General features: G+C 36.7%; 1 protein-coding gene across 2 annotated transcripts; it reads right to left on the minus strand.

Moving 5' to 3' along the window:
• Window positions 1–1,624: 1,624 nt before the first annotated feature.
• Window positions 1,625–19,921, minus strand: Uck (Uridine-cytidine kinase). Of its 2 annotated transcripts, none has more exons than XM_074095928.1 (6): window positions 19,741–19,921; window positions 18,381–18,640; window positions 17,219–17,361; window positions 16,121–16,218; window positions 15,324–15,372; window positions 1,625–8,556 (listed from the first exon to the last, which is right to left on the minus strand). In XM_074095928.1, exons 1-6 carry the CDS (start codon window positions 19,915–19,917, stop codon window positions 8,390–8,392), a joined length of 894 nt encoding a protein of 297 aa, XP_073952029.1. In that variant the 5' UTR covers window positions 19,918–19,921; the 3' UTR covers window positions 1,625–8,389. The 2 variants fall into 2 exon arrangements, with proteins under 2 accessions (XP_073952029.1, XP_073952096.1); XM_074095995.1 differs by lacking the exon at window positions 1,625–8,556 and adding an exon at window positions 14,982–15,059.
• Between the last annotated feature and the right edge of the window lie 455 nt (window positions 19,922–20,376).

The following is a 20,376-nucleotide window of genomic DNA, read 5'->3' on the forward strand; positions in this document are numbered from 1 at the left end:
ATAACGTACTGATAGGTCGACGTAATGTTAGCTTGTTGACGTACATCTGTCCCTTTCTACTGCTCAGTTCGAAAGATACGGATGACAATTATAGCTGAATAAAGGCCTATGCACACGGCGTATTTTTCAAAGCGCATACAATGACAGCAAAATGTTACTAAATCTCGTTTGAAGTTCAGTCACCAGATCAGATAATGTCTTGAAAATAGAGTGCATGCTCCGATATTTTTGACTACCTTGGCTGGTCCGACATATCTGATAGCGACTGTACGTTAACGCGCAGATCATAATGATTTTCCATCGTATTTTATGGGAAAAGTTCGTATCGTGCTCTCTCAATTTCTTTCGGTACCTACCCATCGTACAGCAGTTTTAACATCTGACACTAAATAATAAAGTTCCGTACGAATGAATATGAAAACGTTCACCTTTTTACATCTTATTATCCTGTGTTCTGTTATTTTCATGTGTTTTATGTACAATAATAGTAGATTATTGTCGTGGCCTGGAAGTAGGCAATTGCTGGCTGAGTATGAGTATTAAATGAACGAGCTTGCGAGTCCGTTTAACTAATACGAAGCCAGCAATTGCTATTCCAGCCGAGACTAATATAAAGCTTTTCTCAAAAATGGCGAATAATTCTGAAATAGAAATAGAAATAAACTTTTTCTCAAATATATTAAAAATTTAACTTTATTCCAATATTTTTCTTATGCTTTCCCGCCTTTTTTCATTAAAAATAAACTGCAGGGGTATTTTTCCACCGAAAACACCACAAGCTATTTTAGACCCAATAGAAAAAGTCCGGAGTTCCAACAAAATATCTGATACCGGCCATTAGACTTGGCTGTATACGACTTGTGCCAACATTTCCATGGCCTTTTTAACTTTAAAAAAAAAAATGTGACTGATTGCAACGCGCGCTAATTCATTATTGTCGAGCTAGCGCGCCTGCAATCTTTTTAACTTTTTAATTATTCGCTGACCATAAACTATGCACTTCACCTTTTGATATGTAAAGAATAATGTCAACTTTTACGGACATTTTTGAGAAAAGAGTTTTACAGTACAATAAAATACAAAATGTCACTCATTTAATACGACAATTGACTGAAACATCGAATGCCGTCGTATTCTGATTGAGATCCGACTTTTCCCGATGAAAATACATTACGCACTGTATCTCTACCTTTGTATGCATAAGCCCTAAGCTAACTTGTACGAGATGATGAAGCCAACATTTTTTTTTACTTATCTTGTGTTATAAACATATGTCAATCAACTTTTTAGAAGTTATTCTGTCCCGTTACTCAGGAGACATCAATGATACACTTTGTTAGAACAATGTTTGCAATGTATACTAGGTTTTAGTTTTAGCATGCTTAGATGAGCCACAAAGGAATCGCCTTAAAACTGTCACAACTCCTAACTTTTAGTTGATTTGTACCCCATAAAATGATACTTTTAATAAGTAACTCAGGAGACGTGACCATGGCCGCAAGCTATACTAAAAAGTTGATTGACCCATATATACAAGAACCTGTAGCAGCTTCACTCTTTCTCTAGCCTGAATGGCAGTTCTCAAGTTATTATGTATGGGGACCGATACAAAAACTACATAACCTTCTACTTTGTGCGTGTATTTGAGGTTACAATAAACAATTATTACATTCCCTATGATATTTTTATTACCATATATTCAGCCAGTTAAAAAATCGCTAATTTAACACATCGTTTTCTAAATTCGAATTCGTCACATTTCATTGGGGCCAACTGGGCGATCTTTTTTTCTGCTTGGTTGTGAAACCGGACGAGCGTAATTTATCGAGTTGTGAGTCACATACGGTCTTATACAACAGTCCAATTTGTGCCACACGGCGACTCGAAACTAATTTTACTAGACAAATAGGACTTTTGTAATAAACCAAGAAAACGCGACCGAAAATGTGCGACTCGCAACTCAAAAAAATACGCTCGTCCGGCTTCACCCTTACAATTGCAAAGCCAGCATACTTTAAAATATTATTGTACATGGGTCGATCAACTTTTTGATGTGCCTCGTTGCCATGGTTTCGTCCCCTGGACAACTCTTTAAAACCACGTATTTATATATGTTTTCTGTGGTTAAAATTGATCAAGCTTACATTTTTGTCATAGTTACAAGCTCCTTATTTTATGGACTATTTCTTAAGCACATTAGTCGCATATATTAAAGCAGTTTTTTAAGAAACCCTGACACTGTTGTCTCTTGGACAACGGGACAGAATAACAAACGAGAAAAAGTTGATTCACCCACATACCTTTATTGCGCAAACACTGAAAATGCATTTAACTTATTCTAAGTCAATAACAAATATACATGTAACACTATTTGGGCTTTCATGTCTTAAACCCACCGCGAGGTGATTTTAAATACAACGTGTATTTTTATACAAACAGAAACCAGACGTTGGTTTTAGTGCTATTGTTATTAGTATCTGGGTCAATCAACTTCTTTTACCTCGTTACCATGGTAACGTCTCCTGGGTTAATTATTAAGTATGATTTTTGGGGTACAAATCCACTAAAATTTTAGAGTTGTGACAGTTTTTAAGGCAATTACTACATGGCTCATCTCCTAAGCATGCTAATTGCTAACATTTTCCTAACAAAGTGTATCACTGGTGTCACCTGGGTCACGGGACTGAATGACAACACTAAAAAGTTGATTGATCCATCTACCAGATAGTAATTAATTTTTAGAGAAGCGAACCTTTTACAGTAGTCACGTCAGCAAATGCGACATTTATAAGGAAAAAGTAAATTTTATTTAAGAATTTATTAAGACCTCCACTCGCTACCCTTAAAGGTTGCGGTTATAACAAAAATACACGCTGTATGTTTATTTGTTGTCAATTTAGACAAACTGCCGTATCGTCACCACTTTTACATTTCATACAATCTGGTCTCATAATGAATTAACCCTTAATAAGGCAGATGCGATTTAGCCAACACTTGCATTGAGTTGGAAACTGAACCTTATTGCTTTCATAATACGTCACAATTTCCATTGTAATTATTGAAAATACGACTAGCTTTAAAAATATTCTTTGTCAGGTATATGTATTCGATAGCTGCTTTTGATTCTGTGGTAGTATGCTCCAATGAATGGGGCCTTATAAAGGGTCAAGATTGGTTTTTGGAGTCGTTTTGTATTTTTCATTTCAACTCCTTGTTACTTTTACGGTCATCCCGTGAAATCCAATGAAAATACAAACCAAAACATGGATGCACAGAAAAAAACCAGAAAAAGAGACCAGCGCTGGGAATCGAACCCAGGTCCTCAGCTTTCCGTGCTGCGTGCCACTGGACACAAGTCTAGACACAAATTTCTCTCTCTACCATGCACCACACATTTCAGCCTGCTTTTTTCCTAGTGACTTAAGCAGCGACGCTCGCGACATCTATGTTTTAGCTCTCATCGAGAGACGTCAACATTCCTTCGGAACTAACCGCTCACCCGGACAAGAGATGTCGCTATCAAGCACTCAAAGTAAGATTAGTTTTTGGAGTCTTTTTGTATTTTTACTGGGCTGGTCTCTTTCTGGGGCTTTTTCCGTGCATCCATGATTCGGTTTCTATTTTCGTCCAATAATTAACGTAAGAGCGTTCCGTAGTGGGTACCGTTGGGTACAGTCTTTTCTAAGGGTAGGTTTCAATGAGGGCTATCGTTTTTTGTCTCACTAGATGGCGCACTGTTGCGTGAGGTTTTTAAGTATGGCTTTCAAAGTCTGTTATTACGGGCGTGAAAACAAAGTTTAGATTAAATTGATATTTAATACACCTTAAAACCGTACCATAAAAATATCGAGCACGCCACAGTGTTGCATAGTCCCCGTTTTGTTCGGAAAAAAGGGAGGACAAAGGTTTCCGAAAGACAAAACTGTCTCAAAACACAGACATTCTTTACCCCGGAACGCATATTTGCCATAATTCATTTCAGATATTGCAAAATATTCACAAAAAAATTCTAATTATAAATAAACCCGCGTAGCTCACCCAAAAACTATGCGATTTGACATTTCGTAGACCTCACGCTACACTAGCGCCTCTAGAGGCGAATTCATACGCGATAGCCCTCATTGACTCTATCTAGCAGTTAACTAGCTACATCAACATATTCCACACTTATCGCACGGGCCGAGTATTATTGTCATAGACAAAAAATGCTTTTATACATGGCAGTTTATGAATCATATTTGTGCACTATAAATGTGTGAGAAACTTAAAACATTAGCACAAAAACAGATTATGGCTGACAAGTGATATAGCCGTCCCTATTTTGCACCATACACAGCAATGGGCGTGTGAAAAGGACAGCGAGACATTTGATTTGCAGACAGAGCGATTAAAAAACCTTAATATGTTCGCTCACTCATGTTTATCAAAGTTCATCGTATACTCGTACAGACGAAAGGCATGTCGTTCATTAATCTAAAACGAAATACTCCGTTTACAGGTTCCACCAGAGATATGCGAGGGATGTGTTTGTCGTGAACCAATAGAAACGTTTCATTTATTAGGGTTCCGGAGCCAAAATGGCAAAAACAGACCCTTATAGTTTCGTCAAGTCCGTCCGTATGTCAAAGGCATTTTACTCGAAAACTACAAGATGTATATCAATGAAATTTGGAGTACAGATGTCTTGTCAAAGCCGCTATTTAGTTTTGTAGTTAAATTACAAAAATAAATATTTATAGGGGGGCACCCCATACACGTAGCAAAAATTGAAAAAAAAAAATTAACGCATCAACGTGCGGCACATAGTTCGACAGCTCTTTTGAAAAGATAGTAATGTTTCTCAAAAACTTTTTTGATTATGTGAAGATTTCCGGAAATAATCGCTCCCAAAGTAGCAAAAATTGTGTCCCCCCCCTCTATCTTGTAAACCGTTTGTCCAAAAATATGCTAAAAATATAGAAAGGTAACGCTTAATAAATACCTGCAACGAAAATTGGTTTCAACATGATCGGATATACTGTTTTTGAGTTATCGCCGAAAAACTGCGCTTCTCAACAAAAGGACGTAAGTGCCGTGAAGATACGCTCTTTTTCTAATAATACATTTTAAGAATGTATTGTGTTTTAACGCACATAATTTTGATTTTTTTCGTAATGGCTACGGAACCCTATCTTGGTCGTGTCCGACACGCTCTTGGCCGCTTTTCCATCATCGCTCCGCCGTGCTGTTACAAATAGAGCTACGCTGAGCGATGATAGGTAGATGAACCGTTTGTATTGGTCGCACATCTCTGGTGGAAACAGTGACTGACGCACTGAATTCAAACCAAGAATTCACTAATACGAGCATCATTACAATCCGGATCTAATGAACAACAGGCCTAATTACAACAATAGTACATTGTGTCTTAAGGGCGGTAAATAAGGAATTACGAACGAGGGTCTATTAGAAGCCCGAAGTCGAAGACTGAGGGCTTTGATGAATCGATGTTCGTAATTGTAGTACCGCCCGTGCGACATACAATGTTTTTCATCACATTTGCGAGTAATTTTTTTATTTCTAAAAGAAAAAATATAATTGTTTCAAATATTGGCGATACCTTAGGCTGCGCTCTTGGCAGCGCTGCATGCCCTCCCCCTCCCTCAGCATGTGCCTGAGCCGCGTGAGCATGTGGTCCTGCTGCTACGCCATGCGCAGCACCATCAGTAAGCACATTGACTGATTTACCGACCTTGGGCTTCATGACAACAAAATTTGTACGCGCAATGACTCATTTACCGACCTCGGGTTTCATGACAAGCACATTAAGGTCGAGGGTTTTATTTGGGGGGTTGCAACCAAGGTAGCCTGCATGTTATAACACTGTTTACGAGCAAGTGTGATGAAAAATATATTTTTACATTAATGCGAATAGATGAATGGTGTATACATAAGTCTTGAACACGGGAACGTTTTATACTTATAATATAAATCAGCCTTATATATAGTTCGAGGGATACAATATTTATGAAAAAGAGCCACCCCAAAGATCGTTTTCAGAGCACGACATTAAACAATCGCAAATGGATGAAAAAACTGAACATGTTTAGATACAGGGTGCCTGTGAGGTTTCCGAGAGGTTAAGAGCGTTTATACCTGCTGAGCTGGCAACGTTGCATTGTTGCTCAGCTGTTCTCGATTATTCCATAAAAATTGAATGAAAATTAAAAATGTGGTCTGATAGAACTCTTCTTAATATATAAGTTAATGTGTCTACTCCAATAATGATGCGTGATAGACTTTTATTTTCGTAAAGAATTCATTCATTTTTTATGGAATAATAAAGAAAAACTATCAAAAATGCAATGTTGCCAGCTCAGCAGGTATAAACGCTCTTAAATTAGGAATACGTGGTTAACTCCCGACGGGGCACCCTGTATAGTACAGTTTTTTTTTTTTATGCATTTAAACGTCACTGTCTGTTTTTTTGCGAGATAGGGTTTAATATATTTAAAAAAAAAACACTAATAAACCAGTCCATGACTTCACTGTAAGTTTAATGTATCGTGCGTGAATAATCAAGAACGATTGTAAAACTCAACACAATGTAAAAGATAGGTTTAGTCAAATCAAAAATTGTTTGATCTAAGCTATATAGTTATACAACTTCTGTTTCTTTTTAGTCGTACATGTTGTAAAGTTGCATTTATATTAAATACTAGCTTTTGCCTGCGGCTTCGCCCGCGTGGTATTTCTTTATCGCGCGCTGTTCCGGAACTGTGCATTTTTCCGTAATAAAAAGTAAACTATCTCTATGCCAAAAATCACGCCGACCCGTCGACGTGAAAGACGGACAAAAATACAAACAAACAGATACACTTTCGCATTTATAATATTAGTATGGATATTGGGGCATAATGGCAAAATGTCTTGCGCCTAAAAAGCTCAGGATTTAACTGTTTAAAGGTAAAAGATAGATAGCAGTAAACTTACTGCATAACTACGCATATAGGACACGGCGCTGTAGGAAGAAATCGTTAAAATTTGTAAAATTGTTAGTTTATAATCTGATATATATTCTTACTCGGATAAAAACTAAAATGCATGCAATTAAAATTATCAATGATTATAACTAAAATTGATTACCTTCAAGTTTTGAAATGCAGCACAATGTACCATCAGCCAAATAAGCGCTCTATCAATTTTTAAACAAGTTCCTATCAAACGAATATGTCGCTAAAGTCGAACTTTCAAGTTGACAGACACGTCTATTGGCATCATTGTTTTATGACATGCAAACGATTATCAACTTTAGGGTGGTAGACCACATATTTGACTGATGGTAGAGAATAAAAAATATTATGACAATTTATGATTGCACTTTAAAATTGCTGGAAAATCTACATCAGCCGAATAATGTAGAATATTAAGACGTCACATCGCAGAATGGTTCACATAAAATAAGGCTTATTTTCAAGGCTTCCCTTCCTGTCACAGTAAATTAATTGAGGCTTTCTTACGATTACTTATAATTGGAACTTATCTAGTAAAATAACTAACACATTAATACACTCGGCAAACTGTTGACGCACACGTGATATAAAAAAAAAAAAGATTCCAAATTCGACCAATTACAGTGTATCCCTTTCCGAGCAGCACTATAGAAAAGAGACAGCGACAAGCCGCCATTTCCTTTTTCTGTGACGATCACGAATTGAATGTAGATAGGTCGTCAATATTTTGATCAATTATTTTTTACGTCTGAAAACTTCACGTGTGCGTCGAATCAGTAATTAACGATACATAAGGTTATGTAAAAATTTGAGGTACAATATACTTAAAAGGAAAAAACGTACATCTATAAGGAAAAAAAAAACGTCCAAGACTTCTGAGACGCGACTGTCCTTTGACTGTTTCAATACAACATACAACGCGCTTAGGGTTTGCAATTTGCAGCATACGGAGCTGTATGGCACCGCGCGCACTGCGATAATGAAATCGCACCCCGGACCCCGCGGTGGCGCTCAGCCGGCATTTCGCTCTTCAAGGGTTAACATTACAACAGCTGCTTGTTTAAGAATTTTTAGGATAAGTACAGGCGAAGTTGATTATGTTTCAGATAAAAAAAACCTTTGACATTTCTTTCAGCTGTAAAATGATGAGTCCAGTATTAATAATATCTTTTTTCTACTCCTCCGAAGGAGCCAACTGGTACGACATCCATGATGGGAATGAACAAATCGTCGACTTTTTGATCGCAGTGCGCGCAGTGAATTTGCGATTCTAAAATCGTGTCGCAAGAATTAAAGTCGTAGTGCGCGCTTGGCCTAAGAGCGCAGTTAGGTCAAAGCGGACTCAACGCATCGCATCGCCCCCCCCCCCAAAACCCTCCACCCCCAGCAATCCTTGACTATCGACTGAGCGTGTCCTCCGAACTGCCCGAGAGACGTCTCGCGCTCGCCGCTTCGTCCGCTTCGCTGTGAGGCTTGCACGTACCATTGGTCACTTTTATAGTGGGCGCCGGCCGTTTCTTATACATTATGTCCCATATGTGGTGCACAATTAGGTCAATAGCCACTGCAACAGAAACGGACTTTTAAATAGCCGTATGCAAGTTGTTTTAACGTTCCGGCAAATTTTAGGTGGGGTTGGATTTAGTTTGATTGAACACGGTTGGATTTTTTTTATTTACAGTACAAATATAGTGTTTCGTCGCTAATTTGAAAAAAGGTCGTACCTCAAAATCGATTATTTTTCGAGTGAACTTAATGTACATTATTTTAAGGGTCAATTTTGATGACTTATTGATTTGAGATACGTGATTTTTTCAAAGTTGTGACGATTTCCATCGGCACAAGTTGGATCTCAATCGAAAGACGACGGCACCCGAAGCGCCAGTCGATTATCGTTATAAACGAGTGACATTTTCATATTCATTAACGAGGAGCGGAATTTCTCATAGCAAAAATCAAACGTCAAAGGAATTGACAAGATTTCATTTATATAACACCTGTAAATCACTACAGGAATCGAAAGAGTTTTGCCTCCTGAACATGGGAAAATATTTATTATAATTGATTTCTCCATATTTAAAAAAATACAAAAAATTTAAAAAATATGGCTGAATTTGCCAACACTACGACAGAATAGATATGTTTCCGTTGCCTTTTTCACCAGAAAAAGGAGTTGTTATAATTTTGACAACGTCTCTATGCAACGTCTGCGTCAGATTTACGTGATCTTTTTTTTAAGAGACTAGACAAAAGTAATGGATCTATTGTGTCGTAGTTTTGGAGTTATGCCCTTTTAGAATAAGCAAATCTTTAATTTTTTTTAATAAATTAGTTAATAGTTGTAGCGAAATTTTAAAAATATCAGCGTTTTTCTCTTTCCAAACAGAATAAAGACAGCGAATCAAATTATAGTCTTAGAAATATGAAATCTTGTCAATTGAACATAAGTTTTATCGACTATCGATAAATATTTCAGCAATTAATAAAACAGAAAATAGTAAGTACTTTTAAAATAGCACTTTTTAAGTTAGTTACAATTAAAATATAAAGAGCTTGAGCTGATTAAAATCTTCAATCTTCATTGTAAATAAGTAAGGGATGTTTTTTTTTCCATTTGTCGATCGTTTTTCTTTTAGGATTAATCATTTTAATAACACGGGAATGACTTAGAAAATCTCAAGCGACATAAATATCATAATATGTGACGTTGACGGGATTTATTTTATTTTAATATGGAGATGCAAGTCGCTTATGAAAGAGGTCAAATGTTACAGAAAAATGTTACAAGTCGATTCGATAACATCGATAACTGGAACAGTCGATAAAACTTATGTTCAATCCCTTTGATGTTTGATTTTTGCTATGAGAAATTCCGCACCTTGTTCATTAATATGGTATTTTATTATTTAGCATCAAATGTCAAAAAGGCAGTAGTTGATGCACTACAAAAGTAGCGTCAACATTTGGAATACAAAATTGCAATTGAATTTTTTTTACACGGGTATTCAATCAAGCTAACCCAACCAATTTTAAACACCTTGTATAGTCCGGTATGGCAGCTACATAAGACATAGCCGCTGCAAGCTTGGGAAGCTAATCGATCGTTCGTTTGAAATAATCCATCAATTAGAATGTTTCCGCTTTTAGCTCTTAAGGTCCGGCCCGTTAAGCTGTTTCATACAGTACCCGGCGATAAAGACTGCACATCGGTCTTCAGAAAAAGACAATTGGCTGTTCACGACGATTGCCGAACACTGGCGGCCGCCGTCAACCATCGTGTTTATTAAGTGACGTTTTATATCAAATAAATACTGCACCTTTATGGGCTTAATTAGTTTACGTCAAATTAATTACATGTAAACTTCGGATATCGAAAATACAAACTGAGACATGGATGCACAGAAAAACCAGAAAAAGAGACCAACGCTGGGAATCGAACCCAGGTCCTCAGCAATCCGTGCTGCGTGTTATAACCCCTACACCACCGCTGGACAGGAATCTAGACACGAATTTTTCCTATGCATACATATCTCAGGTTGCTTATTTTCTACTACGCTACTTATGCAGCAGCACTCGACATCTATGTTCCGCTCTCATCGAGAGATGTCACACTCTTCGGAACCAACCGCTCACCAGACAAGAGATGTCGCTACTAAGCACTGAGCAATCAAATTATGATTGGTTTTTTGGAGCTTTTCTCTATGCAGCAAGTATGGCGGTACTGGCGTATGTCATTCTCTGTCTAATCTTGGATTTCAAACCTTTATAACATTGTTATTTGTAAAGGTAGCTTAAAATTTGTTTCTCTATTCGATAACAGGCATTGTAAAGTTTTAATTTATAATACATATAAAAAATATCAATTAATACCGTATTAAAGAGATACTCGTATATAGATTTTTCCAAAAACCACTATAATATACAGAATATGGCAAATTCGCTACCGGTTCGTTACAACCAAGTGTCATAACACTCTGTTACGTATTTGACTCGATCTAAATCGCAAATAGATATATTTTCAATACAATAAATGTCATAATAACGTTTACACATTACATCCGATACTCAAAATGTATAGTTGGTAAAAAGAATTTATAAGTATTTTAATAAGTAGGTGTAAGTCATTTCAATCTTTAGACATTTTGAAACTAATCTGTTTTGACATTGCGACGTACTACAAACTTGGTATTATGCTATTTAGTTGTAGCGAACCGGTAGCGCAAATTCAGTAGCTGTCAAATAATGTATTCAGCGATGCCATTCGTCCGCGACGAAAAGTGTAATTTGACATAATTTATGGCATACATAGATTTTTATCTTTTCACAAAGTTTCCGAATACCCAGGATCTTTAGTCATGGAGTTGAGATGCGGTGTCTTACGTTTTTATAACGAATTATGTTTTAATCGCTCTTGCAATTATTCGATCCGTTTATCGCATAATAAAAACAAATCTAAGATAATTGACAAGATTTTCATATTTCTAAGACTATAATTTGATTCGTTCTCTGTATTCTGTTTTGGAAGAGAAAAACGCTTGAATTTTTTAAAAATTTCGCTACAACTTATTATTAATTTATTACATTTTTTTTAAGATGTGCTTATTCTAAAAGGCATAACTCCAAAACTACGACACAATAAATCCATTACTTTTGTCTAGTCTCTTAAAAAAAAGATCACGTAAATCTGACGTAGACATTGCCATAGAGACCAATATCAAAATTATAACAGCTCCTTTTCTGGTGATAAAGCAAAGGAAACATATCTATCTGTGGTAGTGTTGGCAAATTCAGACATTATTTTTTCAATTTTTTGTATTTTTTAATATGGGAGAAATCAATTATAATAAATATTTTCCATGTTCAGGAGGCAAACTTTCGATTCCTGTAGTAATTAATAGATGTTAAAAAATGAATCTTGTCAAATTCCAGTTTTGACCACGGAAACCATGTAGCAACAATCCAAAGGTGAGCTCAAGTATCGTACTATAATTCTCCAGAAGCATTTCGTAACATCGGCTAATTGGATGCAATTTCAACGACGAAATATGAAAGATTAAGTAATAATTGTACTCATTTTTTTTATCAATATTGCAGTGGCTATGACTATGTGCTTTTTATAAATAAAACAAACACCTAATAAATCTATAAATATATGTACAATAAACAGTTTTTTGTAGTGTCAATACAAGGAATTACAGAAAGGATTAAAAACAAACCTTCAACAAAAAACTGCATTCCCCTCAAACGTTCTGCTAGGTACAGTCAACTAATTTAAGTCCTAGGTCACCGCACATTGTTACTGCCAAATAAAATTGTTTACTTTTTATGATAAGGTTCTACAGTGGCTTTAGAATCAAATTGCTTGACTATACACCTAGTCTAATAAAACGATCTTAACTCAAGATTAAAAGCCGCACACACTACTAACTTCTAGCTCTTCGGAAAACCTACTTCAAGGTCTTTTTTTAATTATTGGTTCAATCATCTTTTTCTTGTACGTGGTTGTCATGGTTACGTCCCCTGGACTACGCAAACCCATGATTTTGTATATGTTTTCCGTGGTTATAATTGGTAGAGCGTACATTTTTGTCGTAGTTATTTCATGGACTATCTGCTAAGCACATTAGCGACACATATCATAACAGCTTTTTTTTTAAACTGTCACCGTTGTCTCTTGGACAACGGGAGTGAATAACAAACAAGAAAAAGTTGATTAACCTTATTACGAAGCATGTTAAGGTGTTGTAACCTACGCGATTTGACAAGGTACTCAAGTAGCCTACCCAACGAAGACCAAAAATTGCCTCTCAGGGGAAAAAACTCGTAAACGGTGGCCCATAATGTGTTTATTTTTTTATTGTCCATCTTCTTTCCTCCATTTGTCATGAAATATTGATCTCTCAGAGAAAAAACGTATTTTTTTTGCTCTGGGCAAGCGTTTACGAGTTATTTACGAAAAAACTAAAAAGAGGAATCTTTACACCCAAGTTAGCTTCACCCCACCCATGAGTACTTTTAGTATGTGGTTTAAAACACCATTCCCTACAACTATACCAAAATTCGCTTTTACACGAGTTTTTCCCCTGAACTTCCTTCGTTGGGTAGCCTAAAGATACGAATTTAATAAGTTGATATTAACGCCATTAATGGCAACGATATTAAAAACTTGTAGCGATATATCTAGTTCCTTATAAATAAACAAATGGTCAGTCAATTGTGTCGGCCAACAAGTGACGTCACAGTTATCATGAAAATTCTATGCGACGCGTTCTGACAGTTCATACACAATACGCCAATGAGGGCTATCGCGTATGAATTCGCCGCTAGAGGCGCTAGTGTAGCGTGAGGTCTACGAAATGTCAAATCTCATAGTTTTTGGGTGAGCTACGCGGGTTTATTTATAATTAGAATAATTTTGTGAATATTTTGCAATATCTGAAATGAATTATGGCAAATACGCGTTCCGGGGCAATGAATGTCTGTGTTTCGAGACAGTTTTGTCTTCGGAAACCTTTGTCCTCCCTTTTTTTCGAACAAAACGGGGACTATGCAACACTGTGGCATGCTCGACATTTTTATGGTACGGTTTTTACGGTGTATTAAATATGATTTTAATCTCAACTTTGTTTTCACGCCCGCAATAACAGACTTTGAAAAGCCATACTTAAAAACCTCACGCAACAGCGCCATCTAAGGTCTGTCCCAGAATTCGAGATACTAAAATGACGTTTCATGTGTTACCTGTTTTTTGCGTCTCATAAATAGTGATGTGCCGCAACCGGTTATTACCAAAAGATTTTGTAGGTACCTATGTATGTATGTCGTAAAATATTAAGATATGAACGGATCCGTGATATACTAAAATGTAGGGCACTTAGGACATTCTAGAAAAGGTAAAATAGGTCTAATAAAAATGCGACCGTTTTCGAGAAATTTCGACTTTTTATAGATGTTGATGTTTAAGTTTCAATTTCATTCTAAGTAAGTTTTACATTAACTAAATAATATGAGAATAATGAATATTTGATTTATTATTCTATGATATGAATATCTAAATAAAAACACGAGAAAACGCAACTGATCACATCCGATGACAATACGAGTAAAGTAACGAAAATCGATTGAATACCACCTGAATACGAAAAACATGAACAATGACGTTGTGTGATATCTGAGGGCCTACTCCGGAATTCGAAAATCAAAGTTCGTACCGTAACGTCCCTCTCACTTACGTATTAAATTAAATAGTAGTGTCAGAAGGACGGAACGACACGAACTTCGATTTTCGAATTTCGTAGTAGCCCTGCTGGCCCTGACTACGAAATGCAAAACTCGAACTTCGTATGTTACCGTCCCGCTGACGCTTATCTCATTCAATACGCGAGTGAAAGGGACGGTGCCATACGAACTTCGTTTTTTCTAGTTTTGTAGTAGCCCCTCTGTATTATTTTTTACGTTGGCACTAAGTGATGAACACTGTATTTTTACCTGTGCTTAGATTTCATCACTTTATCGTATGATAAAGTAAAATGGAAAGTAGAATATTGAATGCATTCATGTTATTTTTTGCTATCGTAAAATAAACATTTTATCGGTTATTTACGAAACCGAAATCACGGAGCAGCACTGTTCCTTATATGCTGGCCACATTATTTTTACGTTTGACATTTCAGACTGTCATTTTAGTATCTCGAATTCTGGGACAGACCATAGTGAGACAAAAAACGATAGCCCTCATTGACTGTTGGTTTCAAATACTCTATCGAAAGAATCCTATACTATAATAGTCCTGGCGATATTTTAGTTGGTATCTATACTCGAGTCCAGAATTAGGCGAACCAACTTGACAGTTCATTGCACACAAATGTTGCCAGTTACACTAGTGCTGTAATATCGATGTGAGAAAAAAACTCAATACGATATAATAATAAAAGAAATCTTTTAATTGAAAGATTTCGAAAAAATGTTGAACATCGGTAAGGACGCCGTTCGCCATTTTGTTTTATTGACATCTCATATATGTCATTCGACTTAACTGCCAACGGCTTGCTTGGAACTATTTCCGATCTGAAATTTTCGTTACGTTATTATTTGCTGTTATCCTTTTTGTCGTTTTTAGGCCTGACTGAAGCTATAAAAACAAAGTCAGTCACAAACATTTTCATTTCCCGTCTACACAAGGTTATATCGACAAATTTGTATCGACGTATTCCTATGCCTATTTTTTTTTTTTACTTTCTGGTAACATTTTTAGTTGTCAATCTATTACGCCTGATTTTGGACTCGAGCATAAATAAGCAAGCAAGAGATAGTAAAAAAAAGGGCACTCACCAAAGTTGTCAGCGCCTCTGGGGATGATGACGTCAGCAAACTTCTTTGTCTGAAACCACAATTAGGCTCGTGTAGTACATGTACTAGGCAGCGATCTTTTATCTTTTTACCTTTACTTGTCCCGTTGTTTGTCTGTCTGTCGGTAATCAAATCTTGCAAGTTAAATTCGACCAACTTCCAGTAGTTGGATTGACGTGAAATTTGGAATACTTATGTAAATCGCGTGACAATACAATGATCTGGTAGTCACATCCTGGTAGTCCGGCCAGGATCGTCTCCGCAGGACGGAACGCTTCAACGGTTAATAGCACCGACTTGAAATTTGGTATGCAAATGTAGTTTGGGTGACAATGACAATGCAAGTACACTCAACAAAAACTACAGTCAGCAAAAAAAAGCTTGTATTAAAAATTAAATTTTTACCAAAAACGTATTTACACTAATCCGTAGGTACTTATGAATTTATATTTTGCGCATCAACATTTTCTAGCAAATGCTTTTGTTAGTTTATTCTTAAGTTCTATTATAGAGACGATTAATATTATCAGTTTTGGCGTTTTACAAAAAAAAGTGTACCCTTTCCTTTTTTTTGGAATTTTGGTAAAAATATGGGTTTTTCCTACTCAGAATCAACAGCACAATCGATTCCAATTGTTTAAAAAAATGTCTGAGTAGGAAAAAGAAAAACCATATTTTTTCCAAAATTTCAAATAAAAAGAAAGTAATTTTTTTTAAAAAAAAACGCCCGTTTACTTAGATAGCATAGTCTAATGGACCAATACAAGTTTGGCACTGACCGGTAAGCAGAACTCCTCGAAGGCTGGCTTGACAAAGTTCATGTACTGATTAAGCACCTGCTCAAGGTCCCTTCCACGCTCCATTATGTCCCTTGGTACTGTTGAAAAAAAAACAAGCAAGTTGATAAAAAAACACCACAGACATTCCTGGACCTCAGCCTGTCCGGACGGACGAATTAAAAAAAGGGAATCACTGGTGACTTAGCATCAAATATAAGTACAGTCAACGTCATGAAATGAAGCTGCTTTTGACTTGGGACTACAAAAACAATTAGTAGCTGAAAATTATTTAGAACCGAATTTCCATGAAAATGGCATTTTTCGGGATCCGGAGCCAAAATGGCAAAAACGGAACCCTTATAGTTTCGCCATGTCTGTCTGTCTGTCCGTCCGTCCGTCCGCGGCTTTGCTCAGGGACTATTAATGCTAGAAAGCTGTAATTTTGGACGGATTATACACTTTATATGTAAACTATGCCGACAAAATAGTACAATAAAAAACTAAAAAATTTTTTTAGGGTACCTCCCTCCCATAGACTTAAAGTGGGGGTGATTTTTTTTTCTCATCCAACCCTATAGTGTGGGGTAACGTATCGTTGGATAGGTCTTTTAAAACCATTAGAGGTTAGCTAAGACGACTTTCATTGATTTTTTTGCGAAATATTCAACTTTACAGTGCAAATTTTCATTAAAATCGAGCGTCCCCCCTCTAAAATCTAAACCGGTGGGTGGAAAAATTTGCAAAAATCCAGGATGGTAGTAAGTATATCAAACTTTCAAGGAAAACTATAACGGCTAAGTTTGCTTGAGAATTATTAGTAGTTTTTAGTTTTTAAAATATACCTAAACTTGGAAGATTCCATATGAAATACGAAATCCTTAGAAAAATATTACTAAATTTTTTCGTAATGGCTACGGAACCCTATTTTGGGCGTGTCCGACACGCTCTTGGCCGGTTTTATCAGTCAGACAATATAACATTTTCGGATATATTCAGGATGGACAGTATCCTTTTTATCAGCATTATTCTACGATACTAGGGCAGTAAATCGTGAATCTGTGGCTAACAGACAATTACCAACCATAAGTCTGATCTCACCTCTCCTTGCCAGTCTCGTGTCGGAGTCCGTGTCCACAAACAGCTTCATGTGGAACAGGTCCCGGACCTCGGGGAAGTAGAACACCAGGATGCCCTCGATGAGCACCACGTCCGCCGGATAGATTGTGTGTGAACGGTTTGTACTGCGGGCAGAGGTAGTGTTATAAGATTTTGTTTCACACATAAAAAAACTGGATAAATGCGACTCATACTCGCAGGGGGGATTATTTCAAAGTTATATAACCTCCTTTTTTTGATGTTGGTTAAAGATAGAGTCACAAAACAGATAGTAACAGAAGTCAATCTCATGTATGTACTTCACTTTTCATACCTACGCTCGGCGGTCGCTCTAGGGTTGTCAACTATGGCTTATGCACAAAAAACTATTGTGGTAGTGGCACTCGTATATAGTTGGATTTATTGTTGAGAATGAAACGGGCGGGAAGAATGGAAATATAAATTAATAATAGCTAAAGTATTTTAATTTTAATGTTATTGTTACCACTGGTAGCTTAAAAAATGACAATTCATCATTTAATGTTGAATTTAAACCGTCCACAGAACAGTTATAACTTTTTTTTGTTGCTTCATTATTGCACAAGAAGTTCACAGACGCTTGTCTCAAGCGGATGGCACTCGCGCTCGCACTGGTCCCAACCGGTCCGAGATATCGTGTCCGTGACCAGTGTCTATGTGTGCGTTGCTCAAGCGCACTTTGTGTGTAGATTGATTTCTGTACCTATCTGTTTTGTGATAGTTATTTCTTGTGGTTCAGTGAATCTTGAATTTGTTCCCATGATGGTGCTGTCAGGCTTAACTTTTGCAAAATTTCATGGTTCTAGGTCAAAGGGAAATAACCTACAGTTTTAGTACAAAAGTACACTTTCAAAAGGCCCTTTGATTAAAAAATTAATGAAAAGGAACTCAACAGCTCCAAGAGATAGCAGTCATGAGGAAAACAAACAAACAACTTGCATTAAGTCTGAAAGCCAACATGAGCAATGACCATAGTTATGTTTTTTCCAACGGAGTCCATCCGAGGACAATTTTGTCAGGGTCTAGTAAGTTTTGCTGTTGTACAGTAAAAAAATTCTAGAAAACGAAAAATGAGAGATAATGATGTATGAACAATGATGTCCTACTCAGATTTTAAAGTAATTACCTTATTGAATTAGCGATGTAATCATACTCTGGCACTTCAACCTTCTTCCCTAGCAGGATATCCTTCAGTGTGGCCAGGAGTTTCTTGTCATCAAAGGCATCCGGATGGTCAAAGTTGAACTGGCCCCGTTCAGCCCGCAGCCTCTCCGATGGTGACAGGGTGCGGTAGAAGGAGTCCTGGCTGATGCAGACCACACGACGCTCCGTCTGTTCCTTGTGCTGCTGACCTAACTTCTCCACAATGCGCTGGCATACTGTTGACTGGGAATACGAGCATATCCTTAATAATATTATAAACTAGAGTTTACCCGCGGCTTTGCACGCGTAAACTATTCGATCTGGTAGTTACAATTGAAATTCCGGGATTTTACAAAATTCCTGTGGGAAATCCCAAAATTTATATTGTAATATTCATTGAGGTGTTGTGTTAAGAACAACTATCCCGTGGGAATATTGGAATAAAAGTAGCCTTTGTGTGGACACTGTATATGCTACATAAAAAAGACAGGGGCCGTTTCACCACCCATTAGTTTTATTTGACGGATAAATGTGATGCCATCTCTTTCTATTCCAACAAAACAACGAGACAGCATCACATAGTTATCCGTTAGATAAATTTAACCAATGGATGGTGATAAAGGGGTTAAGTGTCTGTCTTAGTTACCTATTCACATTATAAAGCTAAGGCAATTTAGATGAAAATTGGTATGGAGAAAATTTTAGAGCTTGGGAAGGGCATTGGGTTGTTTCATAAAATTGTCATAATATCCATGGGATGGTGTTCAGGGTTCAACTATGGTTATCCAAAATTGTACTTGAATTGTACTTGGTAAGCATAACATTAAGTAGTTAAGTTTTAATTAAGTAGGGTACAATTGTTCTAAGTGAGCGCAATATTCGCCAATAAACGTCATAGTTTGGCGAAATTAGTTATGTAAATAAAATTATGTACCTTTTTTTTGAGAATAAATTTAAAAAAAAAAAAAAAAAAACAAGACTATTGCGACGTAAATATGTCATGTTGCAATATGTAAGCATGGCCATACAAATGTATGTTTATGTTAAAAAATGCTGCCAAATCGATTCTACCCATTCTTTCGGCCCCCATCTCAAGTGCTAAATAAACTTAGTAACAATGAATGCGATACGAACAATCGAGAGCGTCGGATGTTTGCCTTCAAATCCAAAACTCCATTAGCACATTCCAAAAGGTTATGTAAATTCTTTCAACGCAATCCCACTTCCGGTGGTTCGTATTGCGAAAATACGTAGCCAGAAATACAATTTTACTATTAGAAACGTTACATAAGCTTATTTGGTTGGAAATTGAAGGTAAATCAATAAAAAAGCAATGCGGTCACCTTGCCGCTCGCCGTACCGCCGGCAACGCCGATCAAGAACGGAGTTTTACTCTCCAGTCCGTTTGTTGTGGTGTAATCTAAAGTTTTGTCAGTCATTTTCTTGAATGTGTAAAAGTTCCTAACAGATTTCGAAGCACAATGCGCAGCTACACGACAGCGCAGCAAGAGCGTTGACATGACACTTTCGTTCGTCGTATTTATTATTACCATACGATACCAGTATTACCAGGAAAAAATTTAAACATTTACACAATATTTCACTGAGGAACCGGGCCGGCCTTTATGCAAAGGGGATGCATAGCATTTCCTTTGTCATTCCTGGAGAGTTTTAATAAAAAAAATAGATCAAGTAAAACATTTATTGCCTTTAATTAATGACTAGCGGACCCGGCAGACGTTGTCCTGCCCGAAAAAAAACACTACATTAAAATTATGATAACATACAAACAACAGCGCCATCTAGCGGGTCCAATTGCGTTTCAAAACCATTGACTAACGTTGTTTTGAGTGAATATTTTTCGAGGTAAATATAAAATAACTATCTTATTGTAAGTGTGTAGGGGTGTGGTCTATAACTGACCATTTTATATGGGAAAATGTTTTTTCTTTTATTTAATTTTTTCGTCAATTTTCTAA

This window comes from Choristoneura fumiferana, chromosome Z, assembly GCF_025370935.1.
Source record: "Choristoneura fumiferana chromosome Z, NRCan_CFum_1, whole genome shotgun sequence".
Lineage (NCBI taxonomy): Eukaryota > Metazoa > Arthropoda > Insecta > Lepidoptera > Tortricidae > Choristoneura > Choristoneura fumiferana.

Excerpts from the sequence above, each read along its gene's own strand:
- Uck (XM_074095928.1), bottom strand. The coding sequence starts at position 19,917 with ATGTCAACGCTCTTGCTGCGCTGTCGTGTAGCTGCGCATTGTGCTTCG. Across the intron at positions 18,641-19,740 it reads GCGGTACGGCGAGCGGCAAG|TCAACAGTATGCCAGCGCAT; the intron begins GTGACCGCATTG and ends TCGTATTCCCAG. Across the intron at positions 15,373-16,120 it reads TCGAGGAGTTCTGCTTACCG|ACAAAGAAGTTTGCTGACGT; the intron begins GTCAGTGCCAAA and ends TTGTGGTTTCAG.